General features: G+C 38.1%; 2 protein-coding genes across 5 annotated transcripts in view; one reads left to right on the top strand and one right to left on the bottom strand.

Moving 5' to 3' along the window:
* Nucleotides 1–6,574, top strand: part of trit1 (tRNA isopentenyltransferase 1) — a 47,829-nt gene extending 41,255 nt beyond the window's left edge. Inside the window, exon 12 of the mRNA XM_042075952.1 lies at nt 6,461–6,574. The gene's annotated coding sequence lies outside the window, so the exon portion shown is untranslated. The remainder of the gene's footprint in view (nt 1–6,460) is intronic.
* fam49al (family with sequence similarity 49 member A, like) overlaps nt 3,125–24,612 on the bottom strand; it is a 49,121-nt gene continuing 27,633 nt past the window's right edge. For all 4 annotated transcript variants that reach the window (XM_042075960.1, XM_042075962.1, XM_042075959.1 and 1 more), the window contains 9 exons: nt 23,767–23,888; nt 15,026–15,131; nt 12,064–12,200; nt 11,618–11,695; nt 11,230–11,346; nt 8,092–8,171; nt 6,478–6,604; nt 5,715–5,785; nt 3,125–3,390 (listed from right to left, as the gene is read on the bottom strand). In XM_042075960.1, the coding sequence (XP_041931894.1) occupies nt 3,327–3,390; nt 5,715–5,785; nt 6,478–6,604; nt 8,092–8,171; nt 11,230–11,346; nt 11,618–11,695; nt 12,064–12,200; nt 15,026–15,131; nt 23,767–23,888 (902 nt within the window). In that variant the 3' untranslated portion in view covers nt 3,125–3,326. The remainder of the gene's footprint in view (nt 3,391–5,714; nt 5,786–6,477; nt 6,605–8,091; nt 8,172–11,229; nt 11,347–11,617; nt 11,696–12,063; nt 12,201–15,025; nt 15,132–23,766; nt 23,889–24,612) is intronic.

The raw sequence follows: 24,612 nt of genomic DNA, 5'->3' as shown, positions 1-24,612 counted from the left end.
TTCAAATTTCGTGCCGTTTTGAACATGTCAGCCAAAGGTACCTGCGATTACAATGCCTCATTTTTGCTTTTTCATTTTTAACTAGGTGGCGCTATACCCCAAATGAGTGGTTATGGAATGGGTTGAGATGGCCCCTTTAGACCAACATATAAAAAAACTTTGGTCATCCTAGGCCCTACGGTTCTAGAGATATTCACAGAAAACTGTGTCTGCCCTACCCTTCTTTTGGGAGGTCTGGTGTGGCGGGTGGGCGACGGATCAAAATGAAAATCAACGGTGCCGTGTCATCATTGTGGCGTTACATACCCAACAAGTTTCCTGCAGCCTCTTTCAGTGTCCCGGGAATTGTTGACACAAAATTACTGAAGAAAGAAAAAGAATCTGGAAGAAAAAAACTCTGACTAAATCTATATGACTAACTCTGACTAAACTGCCCTTGATATTGTGTAATTTTGACCGCCACGCTAGCGGAGAAAGAGGCATTCTAGCTATGAATGGGATGTTGATTTTCTAAAGAACACCACAATATGTCACCTTCTCTGGCCTCATGTCATTCAGTGGAAAAAGAGTAGAAGTTCATGACTGTACCTGTAGGGAAACAACATGGGGTCTGTTTTTGAATGATAACAATTTTTGTTTGGGACCAAAACACTTATTGCTGATGACTGTAGTGATGGTGATGCTAGAGGTTATCAGTGAACTGAAAGTTCCACTTACAATTGGCTACTGTTCTGATATTATCCATACAATCCTCACAATTACAATTACAAAACAGCACTCCATTTTCAATGTAATAACTCCAAATTGAATGTAATAAATGACAATAAGTTTATTGTTGCACAAAATGTACAAAATAACAAGCAAATGGGCAGCAGCAGCACCCCCCAACCCCCCACACACACACGCACACACACACACACTCACACACACCTCAGCTGTGTTTGACAGAACATGAGTTGAAAATCTGAATCTGGAACCCAGGACTATGGCATGTCTGCTGGCGCAATCCAGATACATGATTCTGAGAGTCGCATACCCAACACATACCCAATTAATTTCACAGAACAAATAAAAAATGAATTAAAAACACTTTAATTAACAAATTAATTTACACATCTTATCAGACCTTTTGCAGCATGCCATCTAGAGATTTATACAGAATATGCCTCTTAACATATCCCTGTATAGAAAATATATGATCAAATGAAGTGGGACTAAGGACTACAGCCATCCAAAGTACAGTACTGTGTCAAACTCTCCTCATTTTGAAAATCACATAATCTCTTATTTCAAATACTCACATGTCAAATGTCATGTAAAAATTGCTTCATACTAAAGGACATATCTCTAGTTAATCATAAGCACATTTGTTTTTTTCTTTAGCAGACCTCTTATTTGCCTGATGGAAATTCCTTAGTTGCCTGATTTCTCAGAGCTCTCCCTTATTTACACCAAAATGTTACACAACCTCCTGCATGTGTATGGGTGCGTGTATATATAAGAATAAGTATTTGAACCCATGCTAAAGTTGACTAAAAAGAGGAATCTAAAAAAATCTGTTAGAAATTGATCTTAATGCCTAAATTAAAAAAATGAGTACAAATCCAACCTTTAAGAACACCAATTTTAGTGAATGATGAATGTATCGTAAATAAATAAATAAATGTTCTTCCTTAAAGTGTATGTGCCTTCACCACATACCCTTCACCATACCTAGAGATTTGCATGGTGTATTTTTCAGTTAGCCTATTAGCTGGTTCGATTTGCATTGAACTCAATGAACATCAAACCAGCTAATAGACTTAACAAAAAAAAAAAAAACACACCATGCCAATCTCTAGGTATGGTGAAGGGTATGTGGTGATGTGAGGCTATTTTAATTCCAAAGGCCAAGGAGACTTTATCAGGATGCATAGTATCCTGGATCCATGAAATAAGTGGCCTTTAAAAATAAAAAATCTGCCTGCCTCTATGGGAATTAAACATAGGGGTTGAATACTTATTACCCCTGTATTTTAAAGAAGAACATTTATTTATTTACGATACATTCTTCATTAACTAAAATTGGTGTTCGGGTTGGATTTTTAATCATTTTTTTTTAATTAAGGCATTAAGATCAATTTCTAACAGATTATTTTATATTCCTCTTTTTAGTCAACTTTAGCATGGGTTCAAATACTTATTCTCCACACTGTATATGTGTGTGTGTGTGTGTGTGTGTGTGTGTGTGTGTGAGTGAGTGAAAGAGAGTGATGAGCATGTCCTCTTCAGTAGATGACTCCTTCCATTCTTTCCATTCACAGTTCTATGGCTAAAGCTGACAGATGTAGATGTTGGTGAAGTGTTTTTCCCCCCATATAGTTCATGGTTTTCACAGACATTTGTGTTTATGTGTGCAACTGCATAGGTTGACGGAAAGAAAGTTGACTCAACCTCAGCAGTACACAGTGATGAAGCCAGGTGGAGGTGCTGCAGACTCAGCCATGAGACTCAGGATATGCATCAGCCATAGGCAGGTGTTCACATAGTAATGACTTTAAATTATATGTTTCAGACTAGTTTAACCTTTTGATTTAAAATACACCTAGCTGCTGCTAGATTTACCATTTTTGTTTTATTTATTATTTTTGTAGGGGGTAGACTGCCGTTCAGGACTTATGAGAATCTCTAATACAAAGTCTTCACTAATTCTGTAATGTGCTCTTTTGAGAAGGTTACAGCAATAAAACAGCAACACAAATTTAACTTCATTAAAGATGATTATGCTTTTCTTTGTCTAAGATCTAGCATGACAAGCTGGTATGCTTTAGAAAACCATAACCGAACTCTGCAGATCCCAGAGGTCACAAGGTCATCCGTAACATGGAGGAAGTGTTTGTATCAGGAGATGAAATCTAAAGGGCAAGATGATCTGAACTCAACTCATCATGTCTTACTTTCAAGAATTCTTGCAGTGAGATGGAAATTGATTACAAAACCTTTACTCCTAACCAGAGGCATATAGTTAGATAATTCTATTTATTTTCTTCTGGATCACTTTGTGTCTGCTTTTGGACATTAGTATTTTTTACATTCTTTTTTCTCCTTGTTTGTTATACAAAATGAGAGGCATGATGATGAACGCTTGACAATATATATACTTTTTACTTTTTTCCAGGTTATTGATATTGAGATGGGTTTTATGTTTTCACGCTTGTAAACAAACAGTTTTCAGAGGTTGGGTCACCCACAAGTAGCATATTCCAGCATTTCTATCTTTTTCTTCTTCCTTCATATGTCGTCTCAATTTTTCTCTCTTCCTAACACCCAGCTGTCTTCATCCTCTCTCATTGGAGCAGAGCTCGGATTTGTTTTGAGGTGCTGTCATCATTTAAATGTCGTGTTGTATACCTGTTGGGAGAATCACATGGTTAAGCAACTGTACTGCACAAACCTTTAACCTGTGGTCAATACCCAAAGTTTTTCTATTATATTACACTTATAGCATGAGTGGCGAGGCCACACTATTTGTGTTGAGTTGTGTGAAGTAGGGTGGGCCACTATTTTCTACATTAGTGTGTCAAATAACCATAGCCTATGTAACAAGACTCCCCTTTTATGTAATTGTATTTTAGAACATTACATCGAGAAATTGCACTGTAACACAGTTTGTCTTTATTGAGTGTGTGAGACTGCCTAGGGTATGAGTGGGAGGGAGAGAGAAGGAGAAAGCTAGCCCTATCACCAGCAGCCTGCACATTAGATAAGTTAGGGGTATACGACCTCAACAATGACAGCATGTTTTAGTATAGGCTAGCCAAATTGTGGATGGTAGGCTATAACACAATCTCTAAGCCTACCTGTTGTTACTATCTTGTTGTCTTGTGCATATTACACACCTCTTGGCTTAACTATAGCTCATCAGTTTTTGACTTCCATAATTAAGTTCATTCTTTAATTCTTGTTTATGTCTGAGTAGGGCTATTTGGCAAAGACGGGAAGTTCCTATGGATGTTCCAAATAATCACAATTGAATAGACCTCTGAAGTCTGCCTACAAAAACTAACCCAAAGCCCCCTTCTTTGCTTATTTAAGGAGATCAGGGTACCATCTTTGCCCATACAGGTATATCTGGATCTCCTTATAAGGGCAAAGATGGCAGCTTTGGGTCCTTTCTGTAGGCGAACTTCAGAGGTCTATTGACTGTAGGCTGTATGGCAAGCCTGGCAATTTTCTTTTGCCTGAAGATGACCCAGCAGGGCAGGGGCGGAGATGTATTAAGGGCCCCCCACTTATTGTCGTATATGTGGGAGGGGGGGGGGTTGGGGGTCCTCCCCCAGAAAATGTTTAATTTGTTTGATGTGATTTCCTGTATTCTGGTGCATTTTGGGGATGGCCAATACTAAATTCAATCAGATTCATAGCCTACATCCTGATTTGTTGATATTGAGGCAATGATTCCATGCAAAGGCTTGGGCTTCAGGGCCCCCTGACCCCTTGGGCCCCTGGGCCTGGGCCCGGTAGGCCCGTGCAGTAATCCATCCCTGCAGCAGGGTCGAAACGTTGCCTGTTGTGCATTAAATATATGGGAGTCAAAAGCAGTGTTGCAGACATTATATTTTTTTCAATTGAGTAAGTTTTCTTTTGTCCTGCACCTGACAGAAGGTGGGATGTGCACACACTAACTGTTTGCTGAATGTGTGTTTCAGCTTAGCCTGAAAGCCAGCCTGAATTTGCCCTGCCTATACAACATTTGAGGATGTCATGCCTTAATCGTGATAAGACGTGATAGTGGAATCTAATCATCTCACTTCTCAAACGGTAGCAGTTTTGTTGTGAACATAATCATCTCAAGTGTGCTCAGGTGACGTAGATGACTGCTATGCTGTTGCTCATCTGTCCATCATTGTATAAAGTCCGGCCAAACCATTAGAGTGGCCCAAACGCAACTTATTCATATTTATACAAACTTCTCAATAGAACGACTCCAGATCAAATTTTCTGCCCGCAAATTTAGAAGTCGAGATAAATTGGTATTCATAGGCTACTACTACAAATCCTTTAAGCAGACAGGATTTTGGCTTCCACTTGGATGAGAATGATGACTTTTGGAAAAAGCAAAAAGTGTGCACAAATCCAAATTGACATATACTTTTCCTAAAAGTTGCTTGACCAACTTTACATAACAAAGACTGTCTTAAAAGGGCAACATTTCGATCCTAGGAAGTTTTCCTTGTAAGAGAAAATAAAATACATATTTTTCTGGAGACCTTCTATTCCTATTATCTTGAATTTCCCCTGGGGATCAATAAAGTATCTATCTATCTATCTATCTATCTATCTATCTATCTATTCATTTTAACAATCTGAACTTGCCACATTAGCATTAATTATCATCATTATTTATCAGATCAGTTTTAATCTATTTTGTATGTGACAATATACTGTATATTCATCTCTCCTTTTCAAGCTGTATGTTCAACCACTTTTGATTGGCTGTCAGTTTGGACGGCACATGACCACCTTGGCCCTTATGTAGTGCTACCACTGTTGCATATTGTGTACTGTACTAACATTTCCAGTGATTTTTGTCTTTAAGTAGGACAGTGCTCCTGTGCATTGCCTTCCCTTTACATGTGTCACTTTTTATGCATTTGAATCCTTATACAATGCAGTTTCACAATTTAAACCATATACAGTATAGTTTATCCACATACATAAAAACATGAAGTTACCTCAGTGCGTTAAGCAGGCCCTCTACACTATTTGAAGGCTGCTCTTTCAACACCTTGATGCAGCCCTTCATCTGCAGAGAAAGTTCATTTACATTTGCAAAGAGATTTCAGTTTTGATAGCCATGTCTTTTGCTGTTCTTAAGTCAAACACTTCATCACAACGTAACCCTGTAACAAAAGTCAGTGGGAACAGAGTTGTATATCCTTCAGAAGTATAGTAAGCCAATGTTGTTTTTATAGAAGCTATTTTAATCATCTTACAGTTTTAGAATGTTTCACAAAAATCCTATCACCTAATTTCAGCAGTGTATACACACTACACAGCCAGGTGAGTACTAGTTTAAAGCAAGGAGCACATGTTGACACTACATGCTTAAGTGGGACAAGTGTGTAGAAATTAATAAATGAAATTTAACATTCATAGAATCACTTGTACAGAAAGCTCGTAACCATAAGGACAGTTGTTGGGAAACCAGCCCAGATGTCTCAAGATCATATTAATGACTAACACAAGCACCCAGGGGTTTAAGGCCGTATTATGCAAATGTTTTAGCAGTCTAAAAACAGGAGATTAATTTGCACTCTTTACTTGTGTACTTCATAGTTTTGATTTGAAGACACACATATTCAAATGTGCAAGAAAACCAACATTGATACTCTGCATGTGTGTGTGTATATATATATATATATATATTTATTTATTTATTTTTTATTTTTTTTATTATTTTTTTTAATTTTTTTTTAAGAAGGAGGTATCTCTTACATCAATCTTGGAGGTCTTAGCGAAGGCGCCCACTGGATGGACGTGGTCATAAAGAATGATGACGCCCACCATAACCCGCATGCAGAAGAGCATGGTGTCTGTGTTGGTAAAGCGGCATCGATACTCACTAAACACACACACACATACACAATCCATAACAGACAGAGTAGAGCACACATGTTAGTACATGATACTAGCATTGTTCTAAGCACACTGTCAGATTACTTTTTGAATAGACTTGGTGGGGGGAAATCTAAGTACATTAGTGATAGAGGTAACACTTTATTTTAATGTGTCGCTGTTACAGTGTACCTACCTAATTAGGTACAGTGGTACAACCTGTGTAACAACATGTACTATCAGGTACTATCATTGTACTTGCATTATGTATTTGTGGGTACCTACATATAGTTGTTACATTGTAATACTGAGTGCTTTTACAAAACTTTGCCAATTTGTCTAAATTTTAATCAGAGGCAAAGAGCTGACCTGAGACCTGCTGGATGGGGTAAATCTGGTCATGATAGATATACAAACCATTCTTAGCTCCAACCTGTGCTGCTACAACCTTGTTACTCTTTGATATGTTATGTCTTCGATGTCTTGGAGCAGGTCTACTAATTCACATGTACTGTGTGGTGTAACAGCAGACATGTTTCAACACATCAATTACAGGATGCATGACATCATTGACAGGATGTATATAATATGTATGTACTTAACTGGTAATGTAAGTACTTAACTGGTACACTTTATTTTAATGGGTTTATTCCACTGTATCAAAATAGTAATAAATGTGTACCAACACAGTTGATACATGTACTACAGTATGTAGGGTAATGGCAGACATGTTCCAAGACACCAATGACACAACATACATGTAATATGTAATTGTAAGTACTTAACTGGTACACTTCATTTTAATGGCTTTGTGCCACTGTATCAAAGAGCAATAACCAACACAGTTGATATTAGACTATGTAGTGAATTAGTAGACCTGTTCCAAGACATCGAAGACACAACACAACATACATGTCATATGTACATGTACTGTAAGTAATTAACTGGTACACTTAATAGGTTTATTCCACTGTATCAAAGAGTAACAAGGTTGTAGCAGCACAGCTGTTACATGTACACTGAAGACAATGAGGCCTTGACTGGAGCTAAGAATGATTTGTATATCAAATCTATCATGACCAGATTTACCCCATCCAGCAGGTCTCAGGTCAGCTCTTTGCCTCTGATGAAAATTTAGACAAATTGGCAAAGTTTTGTAAAAGCACTCAGTATTACAATGTAACAACTATATGTAGGTACCCACAAATACATAATGCAAGTACAATGATAGTACCTGATAGTACATGTTGTTACACAGGTTGTACCACTGTACCTAATTAGGTAGGTACACTGTAACAGCGACACATTAAAATAAAGTGTTACCGTGATGGACAATGAATGGATGCTGGATTCTTTTAAAATTAGCTTTTAAACCTGTTGTTGTATGCTCTGATATACAGATTACATTCATCAGCATGTGGGGCATTGTAGCTCTACAATTTGATAGCGAGGATATACACCAAAGAGAAGGAAAAAGTGGGTGGAAATACGCACGGAGTCTCCAACATGACACGACACACACATGCCATAGTGCTCAGGCAATCTGTTGTGTCTTCAATGGGCAGTGTCTTGTTCTGAAACAAAAAGTACACAGTATACTGTGACCATTGTATTGATAACCTCTAAAATCTAACCCACAACTTTTTTTCTGGCTGTATGCTAGCCCGGCTCATTAGGCACTACACACTACCACCATCCTAACAGACACACTATGTTAGGTGTGTCTGTTAGATGTGTCTAGGAGATGTGTTAGGGGAGTTACTCTCAGAAGACTTGGGTCTTCTACTTTTGAAGATAGACAGGGATGCTCCTGCTCTGGTAGTACTTGATAGCTCATTCCATCATTGAGAAAACAATACATTGCACCCGGAAAGTTTTCAGACCCTTTCAAGTTTTCCACATTTTGGCTACACAAAATACTACAATAATCCACAAAAAGGGTGTTTAAACTGTTTTGTAAATTTATAAAAAAAATAAAAAAGATTGACATATCCCTTTACACAAGTATTCATAGGCATAGGCAATTCCATGCAAAGGTCATCCTTACCATGGAAAAAAAAAGTTGTGCATATGCAAATAGAACTGTTGTTAAAATCTTCATTTAGGTCTATATTTTATTGTTTGTAACTGATCTGATTGAATTTGATGGAGAATTACACTCTTTTTACATCATTAATGACATATACATATTTAAAAAGTGGATAAATGGACCCAAGGTTCAAACAAATTGTGCCATTTGACAAATTCCAGATTGACAAGGGAATGGTAGAGCAATGTCTATGCTCATCTTGCCTTTAAGTGCACAACTCCTTACATTTGTAAGGCTTTTGTTTTTAAGTCAGCAAGTTCCATGGCCATGTCACATCCATAACGTTTTATAGGAAAAGTTTATGCTACACATACAGTGTTGATGCGACAATGTCCATAGTGTCTGTGCAAAGCTGATTTATATCAATGTAAAGTGTGATGACCAAATTGTGCCACTTTCTTGCTTTTAAAACCTTTAATGGTGCGTTATGGATGTGACGTTATGGATGTTACATAATGTGAATTTACAAGACTGGAGACTTTATTATACCTCAAAGCCTATAAAACGTCTGTTCTGGTGGCATGTCAGTTTCAACGCATTTCACCTTAGTGTTTACAATTGACATTTCAAAGATTATTAGGTTGATAAGGGAGGCCTTGCCTAACCATTAGCAAAACAAACATAATATTAAAATACCTCCAGTGATTAGCCTAGCCATAGCCTATTTTCAAGTGGCCTAATAACGAAAATCTGAGCGATTATCTTCCTGTAACTGTCATACTGTTGTTGTACAGTAACTGGATTATCGTGTTAGCTGGTGAAGATGGCTGACTTTGCAGCTGGAGTTAACATAGCAACCTCCTTTTGTTGCAGATCTGTTCAGCCTGCCGTTCACGTCTGCTTAACACAGTTTAATTTTAAATGTGACGCGATATGCCAGCATTTGAAGTGTCAGGTCCTCTGTAGCTAATACCCACAGAGTAACATAAGTAACGGCAGCAATAAACTAGATGTACCGCATAGCGGTACAAAATATGACCGTCTCTCAGTCCTGCATATTCTCTTCGCAAAAATAAATCACGCTTGTCAATTTGTCTCCATTTCCTACTCCTGCAACTCATGTGCATGTAAATGAGTGTGTGCATATGTGAGTTTGCTTTTGTTTATAAGTGTGTGTGTGTGTGTGTGTGTGTGTGTGTGTGTGTGTGTGTGTCTGTGTGTGTGCATGTGTGTGTGCTTGCCTGTCTGTGTGCGACTGTGCGTGTGTGTGTGTGTGTGTGTGTGTGTGTGTGTGTGTGTGTGTGCACATGTACTTTATGTGTGCAAATCACAAATGAGTGGGTATGGGTTAGGTTGATGCGGGCTCTTGAGACTAACATACTGTAAATATTTTGTCATCTTGGGTGCAACGGTTCAGGTAGGGCTAGTTATTTAAGAGAGTGGCCGCCAAGTTTCATGTTCCCTGGTGTTTCAGTAACCGGGGAATCACTGACCAAAATTGATGACGGTAAAAGAAAAAAATAAATGTATTTTTTATATTTTAAATTACTAGTTGTCCTGATTCTTCCTGTGTCTCTTAGTGGGCACTGAGGAAGCAATAATTTCATCGCTAGTTTTTCATGATTACTATTTCAATTGTTTCATATCAAAATTCACTACTTAATTACGTGTTTTATGTAGTTTGTCGAGGACTGGTTCAGACACGTCACATCCATAACGTGAAACAGTCACATCCATAACGCCAGTTTTTCCTACATAATGCATTACGAAAATGACGCATAGTTACAAAAACACACTTTTTGTGTTCATTCAAGTCTCTTTCATGCTACATATATCATAGTTTCGGCAGTTTCCTTCAAAATTCACAGAGTTTGTAGAAAACCTGTAATCTCTCACAAAAGTGTGTCCATTTCATGTCACGTCCATAACGCTGATAAAATGCCTTGTATTCTTAGGATGAAATTGATTATATGAAATTTGAGGATTTCTCAGTATTCAGAGGACAGAGGTTGCATTAAAAGTTAATGCAAATTAATTCACTGATACTAATTTTGCCCCCACTCTAAGGCATTTTGTTTACCAATATGAGTCCAATTGTCACATCCATAACGCTGGAACTGCCCCATACCCTTTGTTATGATGCTTGCAATAGAGTACCAAAGTGACATTCCGTTTCCATGACTTTAATATCTAATTCTTTAATAGCAATATCTTTTTCTTCAACTTTTTCATTTTCCCCTTCAGCACCTGAGAAGTGTTGCCTGTAACGTTTCCGGGAAGTGACCTAGCGATAAAAAATGGCTTCCGTCTGGCAACTCTAACATAAAGGCCTGATTGGTGGAGTGCTGCACTGATGGTTGTCCTTCTGTAGGCTGTAAGAGTCTGAAACATAACAAAATGTAGAAAACTTTCCGGGTGCACTGTAAATGAGAATAATCTAGATTACTGTGTGTATACGGTACTGCCTGACATTCATTGGAGGAACACAGCAACTGAGGGGGAGCATAATCCTTCATGATAGCATTAAGATACGTGGGAGCAGACTCTGCGCCAAGTGCACCAAGTATCAGGATGTCTGAGTCTAACAGGAGACTCAATCTCACCTCCGACACAAACTTGGTTGTGGCATTGCTCAGCGTCTTCAGCATGGGTGTAGCTTCAGCATAAAACAGGGACATTCGATTGGCCATCTCATTGTTCACCTCATTCTCAGCCTCCAGCTGTCAGACATTTATAACAATAATTGCAAGATCAACTCACATGTTAGAATATAGTATAGAATTCACACATTAGATCTTAGGCTTGCACTGCTTAATGAGGACCAAAGCTGTATGAACTGTATGAGCTAGTCATCATAATATTATCATTGTTATGGAAAATTGTCTTGGATCTCAACATGCTTATCACAAAGACACATCTGTCAGGGTTAGGGTTTTCTGCAGTCCCCATCAGATCAGATCTCTGTTATTCTGTGCCAATTACTCAGCACACCTGTTGATTGTTTAGTCGGTTCCTACTGATGGTCCTCCTGTAGTAGCTGAAGTCATTCTGAATGGCAGGATTTGTCATCTGTAAGAGGGATTTAAAAATGTAAACATTTTTTTTCACAACTAAAACTGTTATCCTCTATGAGTTTTGAAATATAGATGAAAGTTTTATTGATAGGATGTGTGTAACAATGTCATCTTCACCAACTTTGGCTAAAGCGATTCAGTGGTCCTGTCTACTAATCAGTCTGATCTTTGACTACCTGATTCAAGCTTGAGATGATTCTTTCTTTGTGCCGAAAGAAAGATCCACTAATTTGAAAATCACTCAACTGGATGTGTGTGTATGTATTTTGATATTTCTATACTATCCTCCTCTTTCCTGTAGTCTTCTGGCTCTGTTGTCTGTTGTGTGCATGCTAAGTCTATATGTGTGTTTTTTCTGCTCACCTTGAGCTCATCAAAGCTGAGAGTGAAATGGAGGATCTCGGCGAACTGCTTTGCCAGTGCCTGCTCCCGCTCTAGATGCTGCATAGGGGCATATGGTGGACTTGTGAGTGCCTCCAACAGGCTGCGTAACGCATTCTCTGTGTGAACCATGAAACAGAAGAAACAGCCTCAGTTATCAAGTGACTGCTTTAAAGGTACACTATGCAGGTTTAGGTATTTTGGGCGACTGTAGAGCTCCCTCTAGAGTCGCAATATATTTATATTTTATTCTCCTGTTGTAAATCGCAAATTTCTCGTGATTTATCCCCCCTGTACACAATGACAATGCTTTTGTTGTGGAGGTGAAGGATTAACAGGCAAAAACTCCAAAGAGCTATATTTACTGACAAGGTAATGTTTCACAATGGCCGTTTTTGAAGTTGCATGGCTGGTTTTCTCGGTAGAGAGTCGCTACACCTCTGCTGTATACTGTAATTATGCTACAGTAGGTGAACAATTTGCCTATTATAAGTTCGTTTACCATCAAATTGGCTTCGTAAAGGTGAAAATCTTGCATAGTGTACCTTTAGCACTGCAATGGCCTAGCACTCCTCTGAAATATTTGATATGTGATTGTGATCCGGGGTGAAACTAATTTTAAATTCTTGCCCTTACTTCTACCACAACCTTTATTGCATCATATTGTTCTCCTCTCCTCTGTATATCTGCCAACTTTTTAATTAAGCTTGGAGTGAGATTTGGTATAGGTGAACAACTCTCAACACACCTAAACAGGCCACATTATTTTATTATCAGCCTATGTGTAGAACATTTACCAGGACCTGTTATTTGGCTCACTTTCACTCTCTCTTCTTTCCCTGCCTTCTTTGGAAGGCCCCCTGCCTATCCTCTCCTAAGTTCTCATGTCTTCCTTATTTTTATATTCATGTTCATAAAAAATATAAGAAAAATCCGCACACTCTAGTCTGTGCAAAAAAGGTTTTTACTTTGAATCTGCACGTAGTACAGTAGATTTGTATGTACGGTGTCCTTGAGTGCCAAGAAAGGCGCCTTTAAATAAAATGTATTATTATTATTATTATCCCTCTGCCTGTCTGGTCTGTGGTCTGCCGACTGACCGACAGATGAGCAGTGTCTTTCACTTTATTACTAATGTTCAGGTTCATGAAAAATGTATTGCTAATAGACTATATAGTATTCATTTAGTAAAAACTAAACAAGGCATTCTCTAATTTCTTTAATTTAGGCCTAGTTTCTTTTTTGCATGGGTTGATTGTACGTTTCCAAGTTACTTTGTTTCTGTCTGTCTGTCACTATTTTCTCCATATAAATGATGATAGCCTTCATCGTATAGAAGGTAATGTAACAAACGGTGTGGTGCATTCCTTAATTAGTTTAATAGTTCGATTATTGTTTGATAAATAATATAAATAAATAAACACTGTTGCACTTTCGTTTCTGAGACATAGTCAGATGCACTTATAGAAAGTAACCTATACATAGCTGTAAGCATGTTTTAAATCCATCTTATACCTTCCTTAAAGCATGCATCTCGTTATATGTTTAATTTAAAGGTCACGTACATTGGAGGAAGCTTAGACGAAAAGTTACTGTGAAAAAATCCCCTGAGACAGGTGATTAGAGATTGATGATGTCATTTTAGAATGACACCCCATCTGTTAACATTGAGTGTATTTGACTAAGAGCACACAATGAAAAACTGAAACCCCAACCATAGAGAACACAACATTTATTTATCTGCTGTAGAAACAGTTTCTCACTGATTGGATGAATGCACTATCCATTTTTTTAATACAAAGAAAGGCTGCTTTCACATAGCCTGATCAGAGAAGGTTCATTAAAGGTTCTCTAAGCACGGTTGGGTGACTGCAACAGAACAACTGCTTTGACTACAACAGAAACTGCTTTTCTCTCTTTGAGAATGTTTACGATGTCAACATGCACCAAATTCGTGTTACATGCAAGGATGATCATGCAGCAGCATCTAACTTGAACGCTACTTACTCTAATTAATTGGGAAACGCATCTTGAGTGCGCACCAGAGAGAGAGAGATAGACTGGCAGGTTCCAGGTGTCATTGTTGATAATATGAAACTTATAACAGCTTGTAACAACTCAATATTATGCATAGTATTGTTCATATTGTGTTATCAATGTGGCACAAGGAAACAAGGCTAGAGTTTATGGATTAGCCTTGTATCTTACAAGAGCTGGTGAAAGGGTTTTATGAGAAAGCTTAGACTGAGCAACCTTAAAGTGACAATGCACCATATAGCCAATTTCAACAGCATACAATTAAAAGCACATATATATATATATTCACATTCATTCATTCTATTTTATTTTATTTATTTTTTGGGGGGGGGGGGGGGTGGGGGGTGTCCCGGATTTTCACAAATCAGATGTGGCAACCCTACCCTCCCGTGCAACTGAAATTGTCATATTGTCATGAATGCGCATCTCGTTGGTGATCATGGACCAGGCTGCGTAACAAAACTTGAGAAAAGAGTGTTGTTGTGTCTTCTGCTTTGTTGTGGTTTCATTTTTACTGTTGTGTTTTGTGAATTGCATTTCATTTTTTATTTGTTGTTATGTCTCCCATTTGTTGTGTTGTGCACTTCAGGGCCACTGTAGATGGGCCTCAATAACGGCCTCAATAGCTGTTTCTACAGAGCTGACACTGTTGTCATGGTGACGCCTACAAAAATATCAGTAGTAAGGAAGTGAGGCAAGGTATCTCTTGTTAGCTCAGAACTACCTGTTCTAATCTGCTACTAAATATTACTTCTGATACCACCTTCTCTCTCTCTCTCTCTCTCTCTGTGTGTGTGTGTGTGTGTGTATGTGTGTGCGCATTACTTCTTGTGAAGGTCATTTGTGATATATTAACACTGCACTGATAAGTCGCTGAAGAGCAGGGGAAATATGGCTTTCTACTTACCTAGACGGAGGGAGAACTCATAGAAGCGTTTCAGTTTAGCGACCAGAGGACAGACCGCATTCCAGGCCTTCTCCTGCAGCTGTAAGTCACCTGGATTCTGAATGGCCTGAGACAGAGAGAGATGAAGAGATCAAAGTTAAGGATCCTTGAGAGAGAAGAAAGGGGAACAAAAGAAAGAACTGAGTGGTAGAAAGAGGGTAAAAGAAGGAATTAAAATGTGTTGCTGATGTGATTCTGCCTAAGTGAGTTTTTAGCCTTTTCTCTTTACTTCTCACATTCATCTGTCCATCCCTCTCAGTCTTTGGTCTAATATAGACAGCTCATGCATAACTGAATAAACCACATAACCAACCATAAACACATGTGAAACATGGCCAGTGAAAAAGGAAACCACAAATAAGAGACCTCATGAAATAAAACCAGTTAGCTGTGATGTGTGTACAGTAGTTGTCCTAGTCCCCCTTTAGTCACTTCCACACTGTAAGTTTGGTGAGATCTGTAGAAGAAGTACTGTCTAACAACATAACCAGTTATAATGTGGAGTAGACTAACACGTCCCATCAGGATTTTCCCAGGGTTTGTTGTGACCAAAAATAACTGCTTTTCCAGCTAGGATTCTCAAAACTTATTGGTAAGATTTCATTTCCTATGTTCCTATGTCAGTTGCAATACGATTTTGAACCAAACATTTGTGATATTGCATTCAATTCCTGTTAAAACACGCTTCATGGGATCACGTTTGCAATTTTGGAGCATAGCAGTCCGTGGAAAAAATAGCCCCACATTTAGGCATAGGGCTTAAATCTATCCTGAAATATTAAATATTTGGACATTACTAGCAAAATGCTAGCATGCTAGCATAGACATATACATCGGCATATTCTGCTGCTCTTATACGGTTCATAGTACTGCACATACACTTTACTAATCTTATAATGTTACCAAAGATCCTTGATTACTAGCTCCGCTTGAACCGTCTCTGATGTTACTGTTACTACACTGTACATATATGTAGGCCCTGAATAGGCTCTATCCATATTTATTCTGTTTTTTATATATTACTGTTAATACATTGCACATACTTTTATTTAATTTACATTACTGTAAACCATACCACTTTCTTAATACTACTGCACTATACAGTATGTCTTATACTGTTTACTGCCCCATCTGTCTATACTATGTAGAAGTGGATAGATAGATAGATAGATGGATAGATACTTTATTGATCCTCAAGGGGAAATTCAAGGGTCTCGGTAGCATACAGACATAACACACAACATGCAGAAGTGGTAAACATAAGTGTAAGTAAACATATAACTAAACTCCACTGTACAATAAAGACAGTAGAAGATAAGACAGATAAGAAAACTAACAAAACTAAAAACTAAATACACTATATAAGTTAAATTAAGAAAGACCAATGTGCTTGAGGGTGATCAAGCATAAGACGCTTGTAGTGACAGGGCCGGGACTGGTGATGTGCTAAAGGGAGTGACTGTCATGGTGAAGGTGCAAACAGTAGTCCAGCCATAGTCCTTAGTTATGTGTGCCTGGCAAGGTGCTCAAGAGAGTGAGTGTCATGGTGAAGGTGCAAAAAGTAGTCCAACAGTGCAAGAGTAAGGTCTAGAGACCAGCATAAATAATATAGACAAATAGGGGAGTAAAGTGTAATGTAAAGTGTAACAAGGTAAAATAAAAAACTATTTCAGTGCAAGAACAGGTTGAGGTAATAGGGTTATAGCCATTCATTCATTCAGTATTGTATCAGAAGCCTGACCGCAGCCATTGATCATGTGTGCTAATATAGCATGAAAAAAACAGTGTAGCAGTAAAACAGTAGAGAAAACATTAGGCTGTGTACAATAGTAGAACAGTAGTAAAACAGTAGTAAGCAGTAGTGGGCAGTCAGTACTCAAAAAACATGGACGTAGAGAGGCAGACAGACTAAGCAGAGAAGTCTATCTCTCCTCTTCCCTTTAGTGAGGCATTGAACAGTTCAATGGCCCTAGGAACAAATGACTTCCTCAGCCTTTCAGTTGTGCATGGCAGTGAGTGAAGTCTCCAGCTGATCAAGCTCTTTTGGTTTTTGATAGTGCTGTAGAGCAGATGACATTCATTGTCCAAGATGTTGATCAGTTTGTTTAGGGTCTTTTTGTCAGATATTGAAGTGATGCACTCCAGTTCAGCTCCCACTACAGAGCCAGCCTTCCTTACCAGCCTGTCAAGTCGCCCAGCATCCTTCTTCTTTGTGCTTCCTCCCCAGCATATTACTGCATAGAAGAGGGCGCTGGCCACAACAGACTGATAGAACATCCTGAGGAGCTTGCTGCACACATTGAAGGACCGCAGCCTCCTCAGGAAGTACAGCCTGCTCTGACCTTTCTTGTAGAGTGCATCAGTGTTGGTTGACCAGTCCAGTTTATTGTCCAGGTGGAGACCCAGATACTTGTAGGTGCTTACCACCTCCACATTGACCCCATCAATGTGGACTGGTAGCAGAGTGGGCTTAGACCTTCGGAAATCCACCACCATCTCCTTGGTCTTTGAAGTGTTTAGTTGAAGGTGATTGAGTTTGCACCACTGCACAAAGTCCTCCACCAGGCTCCTGTACTCCTCCTCTTGCTCGTCCCTGATACACCCCACAATTGCAGTGTCATCAGAAAACTTCTGCATGTGGCATGACTCGGTGTTGTAGCGGAAGTCAGATGTGTACAGGGTGAACAGGACTGGAGAGAGCACAGTTCCCTGTGGCGCTCCGGTGCTGCTGATCACAGTGTCAGAGAGGCAGTTCTTCAGTCTGACGACCCAGAGGATGCCCATCACACAGATAACGACCCAGTGGATGCCCATCAAAAGTATTATATGACCAAGATGCACCAGAAAGATAATAAATTGGGTAAAAGCCAATCCACACATCACCTCTAGAGAGTTACAGACCTCGATGGCAGCATCCGGAATAAATCTACATGTGTCTATATACGGTATATGGGCGATTCTACCGAATTCGTGCAAATTGCTGTCCCGGAACCAAAAAACTAATTTAAAAAGCATTAATGTAGGAAAATGTTTGATAATAAAAAGATATAAGCAAATAGCAATCAAAACCCAAAGTAATATTTGAGGTAGCTGCAAGCTTTATATATAAAATATCATCATTTATATGGTGCTTTCTATTGAAAGGTGGTTGTCCCAAACCCTAAGGTCTAAATTTCACCATAGAAAAAAAAATATGAAATATTTTTTTAAAAATGTTTTATCATTGTTTTTAGAAGTATCTTTTTGAATACTTTTAGTAATTAAAAGCAAAAATATATATTTATTGAATATTTTCAGGAAAAATCATGAATAATCATGTAAAAATAGCTGTCCCATATTTTCACGTCACTACCGAAACATTGTACAGTTTGGTCAATAATATGATACTGCTTTAAGCCACTCCCCTCCATTTTGGACCAGGAAGTTTGTCTGCGCCTCTCTCCCTCATGGTGGCATGGTGAGTAGATCAGTCCTACCGTTTTGAAGTAAATGTGATCGAAATTTTGGAAATCAGTGTGTGACATTTATGAATGTCACTACCGATCACACATTTTCAACTCTTAAATAAGTTTTTTTGAGTGTTTCTACTGGTCATTTAGGTTTTAGTCATGTTTCAATGTCCAGAACTGTGCTAGCTAACTACATACTGACTAGCATCTTAGTGCTAGGATCACAATTAGCTTATATCGTCACTACCGAAACAGTCACAACCGAAACATGTGTTGACATTTCGGTTGTGACGTGAATGTTTCAGTAGTGACAAAATTACACATTTCTTTATTTTGATAAATAAAAAGAAACATTCAAGTGCACATATATTCTTTTTCAGTACAAATAATTTGTCAGTCATATTTCTGTAATGTTTTATGTGATTTGACTAGGACTAAAATAAAATGAACTATGCCAGATTAATTTAATCAATTCTTATAGCTTAGATGGTTAAATGACTCATTATTGAGATGAATGAAGGCTATATGGTTCTACCTCTGGCCTCTAGGAAAACTTTCTGTGCTAATTTAGCGGGACTTTGACTGATTGCTTTATATGATTGACATAACAGCACTTATCAGTATCATTGTAAATGTCATTGTTAAGTGTAGACATGGCAGGCACACACTAATAATATAAATATCTATGGTTAATTTGTAGAGATAGCTACGGTCAGAGAGGAATTGCCAACATGCCTAGACGGAAAGATGAAAGTAGAGCTGACAGAGTGAGAAAATACAGACAAAGATTGAGGGAGGACCCAGAGAGGTACCAAGAATACTTAAGAAAGGAAAGAGAACGAAATCAGAAACGGAGGGAAGAAGGGAAGCTGAAAAGTATCAAAGAATTATCTGACAGAGAGCAAAGAAATGTCAAAAAAGAATGGAGGAAAAGACAGAAAAGACACAGGAAGAGATGGAAGCATTTTTGAGGGCTTCCTCACCACCTAGCACTTCTAGTGAAGGTGATCATTCACCACAAGTGCATGTACACACTGACTACAAGATGAGGAAGAGAGAATGTAGAACCAATAAATACAGAAAAATACAGAAGTTAGAACAGAAGGTCAAAGAATTACAGAGGAAAAATGAAAGACACAGAAAGCGCTTTCAGAGGTTAAATAAGAAGTTGGAATCACAGTCAAAAAGCTCTCCAAGATCAATGATTCAGAGTGAGGCAGAGATGCACAGACTTCCTTCACGTGTCAGAAAGACCCTTCTTTTCCACAACACCTTAATGCACAAAATGAAGGAAAAATACAAATCTGTTAGCTACAAAGAGAAACATGCTCTCCAGAAAAGATAAACAGCAGGCATGTCCAGGTTAACCCTGCTGTTTTTGAAGCAGTCTTGGAAAAGTTGAAATGAGAAGAGACAAAGTATCCTCCAATTGATGTAAACAAGTTTCACACAGGCACACAACGCCCACCCATACATAACGGATAGACGCGCGCACACACACACACACACACACACACACACACACACACACACACACACACATGCAGTTCTGTATATTTCTTTTATATGAAAATGTATTCAACCTAACTAAAATTTACCTAAAGTTTACTTAGACAAACTCAGCAACAAGAGAATCAGTTAAGGAGGTTTAGAGAAGTTAGAATGTGTAATGGAAAAACAGGCCCATATGTGTACACCAACGTTACAGGTGGACATGGGTGCACACAAATCAAATTCTGTAGTTTATACTGTGGGCCTGAAGTTTTATATGGACATACTGTACATGTTTGTATTGTTCTGAAGATTTAAATGAGTGGTTCTGAAGATAACAAAATGAGTTACTAAAAATCACAATTGTGTTGACATTGTTCAATTGTAGCATATCTGAGATCAAAAGAAATAGTTTGGATGTCGGAATGTTTAAACATGGACATTAAAATGAGATCTCAAAATAAAATGTTTGATAATTCCATTTACATGATGAACATTACAGTAATATTGTTAGACGTCAGTTGTGTTAAATATTACCTTTTTCTCCATCCTTTTGATATACTGTTTATTATAACACAAATAAAAGTTTCTGTTTCTGAAACAGAGCACATTGTGTCATCTTTTTCTCAAGAGATGTGAAAATCAACACAGAATCTTGCATCCCTTCAAGGTCTGAACTATCCGCCAGCTCTTCAGCGTACTGTCAGTGCAAAGTGCTTTTATGTGGTGTTGCTTTAGGTCCTCTTTGTGCTGTATGTTTTAGCTGCATAATGCCAACCATTTTTGACTAACTAATTACTTTTTTTACACAAAATATGGACAGTGAAATATGGTCGTCACTACCGAAACATTACTGTCACTACCGAACATTTGAGGTCACGACCGAAACACATAATATTCTGGAAAAATAAAATATGTTTTGTTATCAGAAAAAAATGACATAATTTTATTTAGTTAGATAAAAATTTAAACTAATGAATCCTTGAATTTTAAATCTGTATCAGTGCATGTATGGCATTTACAGAGAAATATTGCTTTCAAAATGCATTTAATTCGATGAACCACCCTTATGGTTTTGTTAAAATTATACTTTTAATCAATATAACCATGAAATTGTCTTTAAAAATTTTTTAAAATATATATTCATAAGGTTAATGCAAAGGAAATCAGAATAGGCATTTAAAAACTCATTTTTATATCAAATGTTGTTGCGTTTCGGTAGTGACACATTTTGGGAGAGAGAAAACATTTCGAAACTATATAAAAACACAGTAGGAAACTAAAGTGTCCAATCAGTAGAATAGTGTTCTTTAGATGTTCTACTATGTTAATGACTACAAAGCTTTCAGGAAAAAACACACTTTTCTCAAAAAGTTTTGAAGTGTGAATTTGCACCAATTCGGTAGAATGGCCCATATAGATAATTTACCTCACCAGGTGAAATCTTTATCTATTTGTTTGTATGTGTGGTGTGTGTGTGAGAGAGAGAGAGAGAGAGATCCACTGCCTTTTGTGGCTTTCTCAGCTGTTGTTCAGTTGTTCAGCTTTGAATCAGAAAATATAGTTTAAAATTATAGCAATAATTATAGCAATTATATACAGTAACCTCCAGAATTATTGGCACCTCGGTTAATGTTGACTAAAAACTGGTATAAAAAACAATCTGTTGAAAAATCCAACCTTGAAGGGAAGCAAATTTATTTGGAGAAAAAGGAAAATCTCATAAAGAAATAAATATTTATAACAAAAACACATTGCTCACAATTATTGGCACCCCTGCTTGTAATAACTTCTTAAGCCTCCCTTTGCCAATAAAACCCCATAAAGTTGGAGAATACAAAGCAAGGGATTTAAGACCGTTCGTCTTTACAAAATCTCCCCAGATCGTCCAGATTCCTAGGTCCACACTCCTCTTTGACTCACCCCACTGTTTCCTATGGAGTTTAGATCAGGGGACTGAGATGGCAATGTCTGAAGCATGATTTTGTGTTCAGCAAACAATATTTGTTTTGATCTGGACATTTGCTTTGGTTCATTGACCTGATGAATGATCCAATCATGACCAACTTTTAGTGTCTTGGCAGAGATTGGCAGATTTCCTTTGAAAATGTTCAGGTTTTTCTTGGTGTTCATGACACCATGCACCTTAATTAGGTTCTCAAGGCTTTTGGGAATAAAAACAGCCCCACAATAGCACAGCCCCTCCACCATAATTCTCATTAGGAATGGGGTTCTTTTCAGTATAGCCATTCTTCTATGTACACCAAACACATCTAAAGTTTCTAGCCAAAGAGCTCAATTTTCATTTCATCTGACAATAGACCACACTTCCAGATAAAGTCACTGTACCATTCAGTAACTGCTGCCGTTTACATTAATAGTTAAATGGCTGGACAGGCTTTTACCTGCATGCCCTCTAAATAAGCTATTAGCAGTGAGGTCACTTTTGAAGATTTTTTGGGGGACTTGGTGACCCCAAGATGATACATCATCGGTTTAATACCGCTATTATCTGGTCCTATAGCCCAGAAACCCCCATTCAACCCCATCTTCAACCTTTACAATTTATCTTCATTCACTTACATAAACATACTGTCTACTGTTTTAGCCAAAATTGTGCAAAGTAAAGAGGCATCATACAGGCCCCTCTGATTGGACAGACAGTCAATCAGTCAGTCCCCGTCAACAACCATTTCCATCTATAACCAATCTGAGTTTATAGTCTATCTATCTATCTATCTATCATGCATGGGATGTTATAGGCCTAATGTTTGTTTGTGGCAATGCAAGGGATTAGGCCTAAGACAGTGTTTTTCAACCACTGTGCCGGGGCACACTAGTGTGCCGTGAGAGATCATCAGGTGTGCCGCAGAAAATTACCCAAATGTCACTCACTGGTCCAGAAAAGCAACTGTTGCATCAAAAAATTTAGTTAAAAATGATGTTTCATTGCAACTTTGAGGGCATTTCCACCCTTTATAATAAACACACTTTTAGCCCATGGACAGCAAAATTGTGCTTTTTTTTAGATAAAGTGTGTTTTTAATCTGGTAACCAAATGCTTAGCACACCAGTTTCTCCTTTTAATTCTGAATCCATACATACCTCATATGTTAAAATTGGATAATCTAATGAAAAGTTGTAGCAGTTTATATATTTTACGCCCCCCCCCCCCCCCCCCCCAGAGGCCATTTTTTATCTGTGTGTTTGACTGAAATTGTTCTATAGACCCTAAACTTCAACTTGGAAGTGAAAACCAAACTTTAACACAAATTTGAAATGACTGAGCCTTAAACAACCCCACTAAGAGGTATACTGCATTAGCCATGCAAATTAATACATCCCATATCTTCTGTACTATTTCAGTATTTCTGTATCATCAGTATCCTGATGAAGGGACACGTTTTTTGTTCTAGCTTCAAGACTACTTTCCATTAACTTAACAAAATTAAATACTCAGCAAAATACTCTAGTATTTGACTCTAGTAGATGACTTGTTGAACGGCTCAATATGTCTTAATTTTGATGTGTTGAATAATACCTTACTTCTCCTGTAATCTTACTGTCTAACCTCTCCTGGTGTAATGAAAGCAGAATTAATTTATTGCATGTGAGAGGAACAGACATCATCCAGTACTTACAGTAGGGTTAATAGATGATGTAGTCACATATCTAGGGTTAAGCTGTAGACATAAATTATATAGGATAACATCTGTCAGTTATGACCTGTAAGTAAGCAAAATCAAAGCTTAATTCCCTTACCTCTCGTATTTCCTGTCCTGCCCCATTGTAGGACTGCAGCTCTGCCAGTATGCCATGGGCCTCCTCCAGAATGGCGCTCACCTGATTCCACACTGCTGTCTCTGCCTCTGTGGGCTGGGCATCTGAGCATGGGGGGTCAAAGGTTAAGGTTAGAGGCAAAAACAAATGTACACTAGGACTGGCACCTTAGTCACATTCAATGTTAGTAGAACAGTCAAACACGGTAGTATTGTGTCAGAACTGGACACAAAGCATGTTCTACACAGTAGACAGTTCTGCCAAACATATTTCGTTTTTCTTCTGAAACAAAAATATCACCCTTGTGGACATTCCTATTTTCCTTAGGTTAATGTGTGTGTTTTTGTATTAATATGCCTGATCAGTAGCTTGCCTTTGTTCGCTGAACATCATCACGTTTGTCATCTTTGACGTGAACAGCATATGCCAGGATCCAACCAATCACAGTCACGTGCATTCAACACAACCAATGGCTGCGCTGATAGTGACAGTGCTAAACAGATATAGATGTGTTTTTGTTTTTTATTTTGTATATGTGTTTGCTGCATGGTTTGGTACGAGTTTAATGCACCAATTTAAGTTTAATTTTACTGCTGGTCATGACCCTGGATGTTGTACAACGGGAATTTCGTCAATGGGATCCTTTACAGATGGATTTGCAGAGTAAATTCAAATTTGCTTACAGGTTTGCCTGTAAGCACATTTAAGGCTAGGATGAAAGTATGACTACAGATTGGACAAAACAAAGTATGTTAGCAATCGCAAGAAACTATAATGACATTCCATGCGAACATGGGAGGGTCTGCACACAGATAAGGAAGTTCCTTC

Source organism: Alosa sapidissima, chromosome 21 (assembly GCF_018492685.1).
Source record: "Alosa sapidissima isolate fAloSap1 chromosome 21, fAloSap1.pri, whole genome shotgun sequence".
Classification (NCBI taxonomy): Eukaryota; Metazoa; Chordata; class Actinopteri; order Clupeiformes; family Clupeidae; genus Alosa; species Alosa sapidissima.
This window is presented reverse-complemented; position numbering and strand designations above follow the sequence as displayed.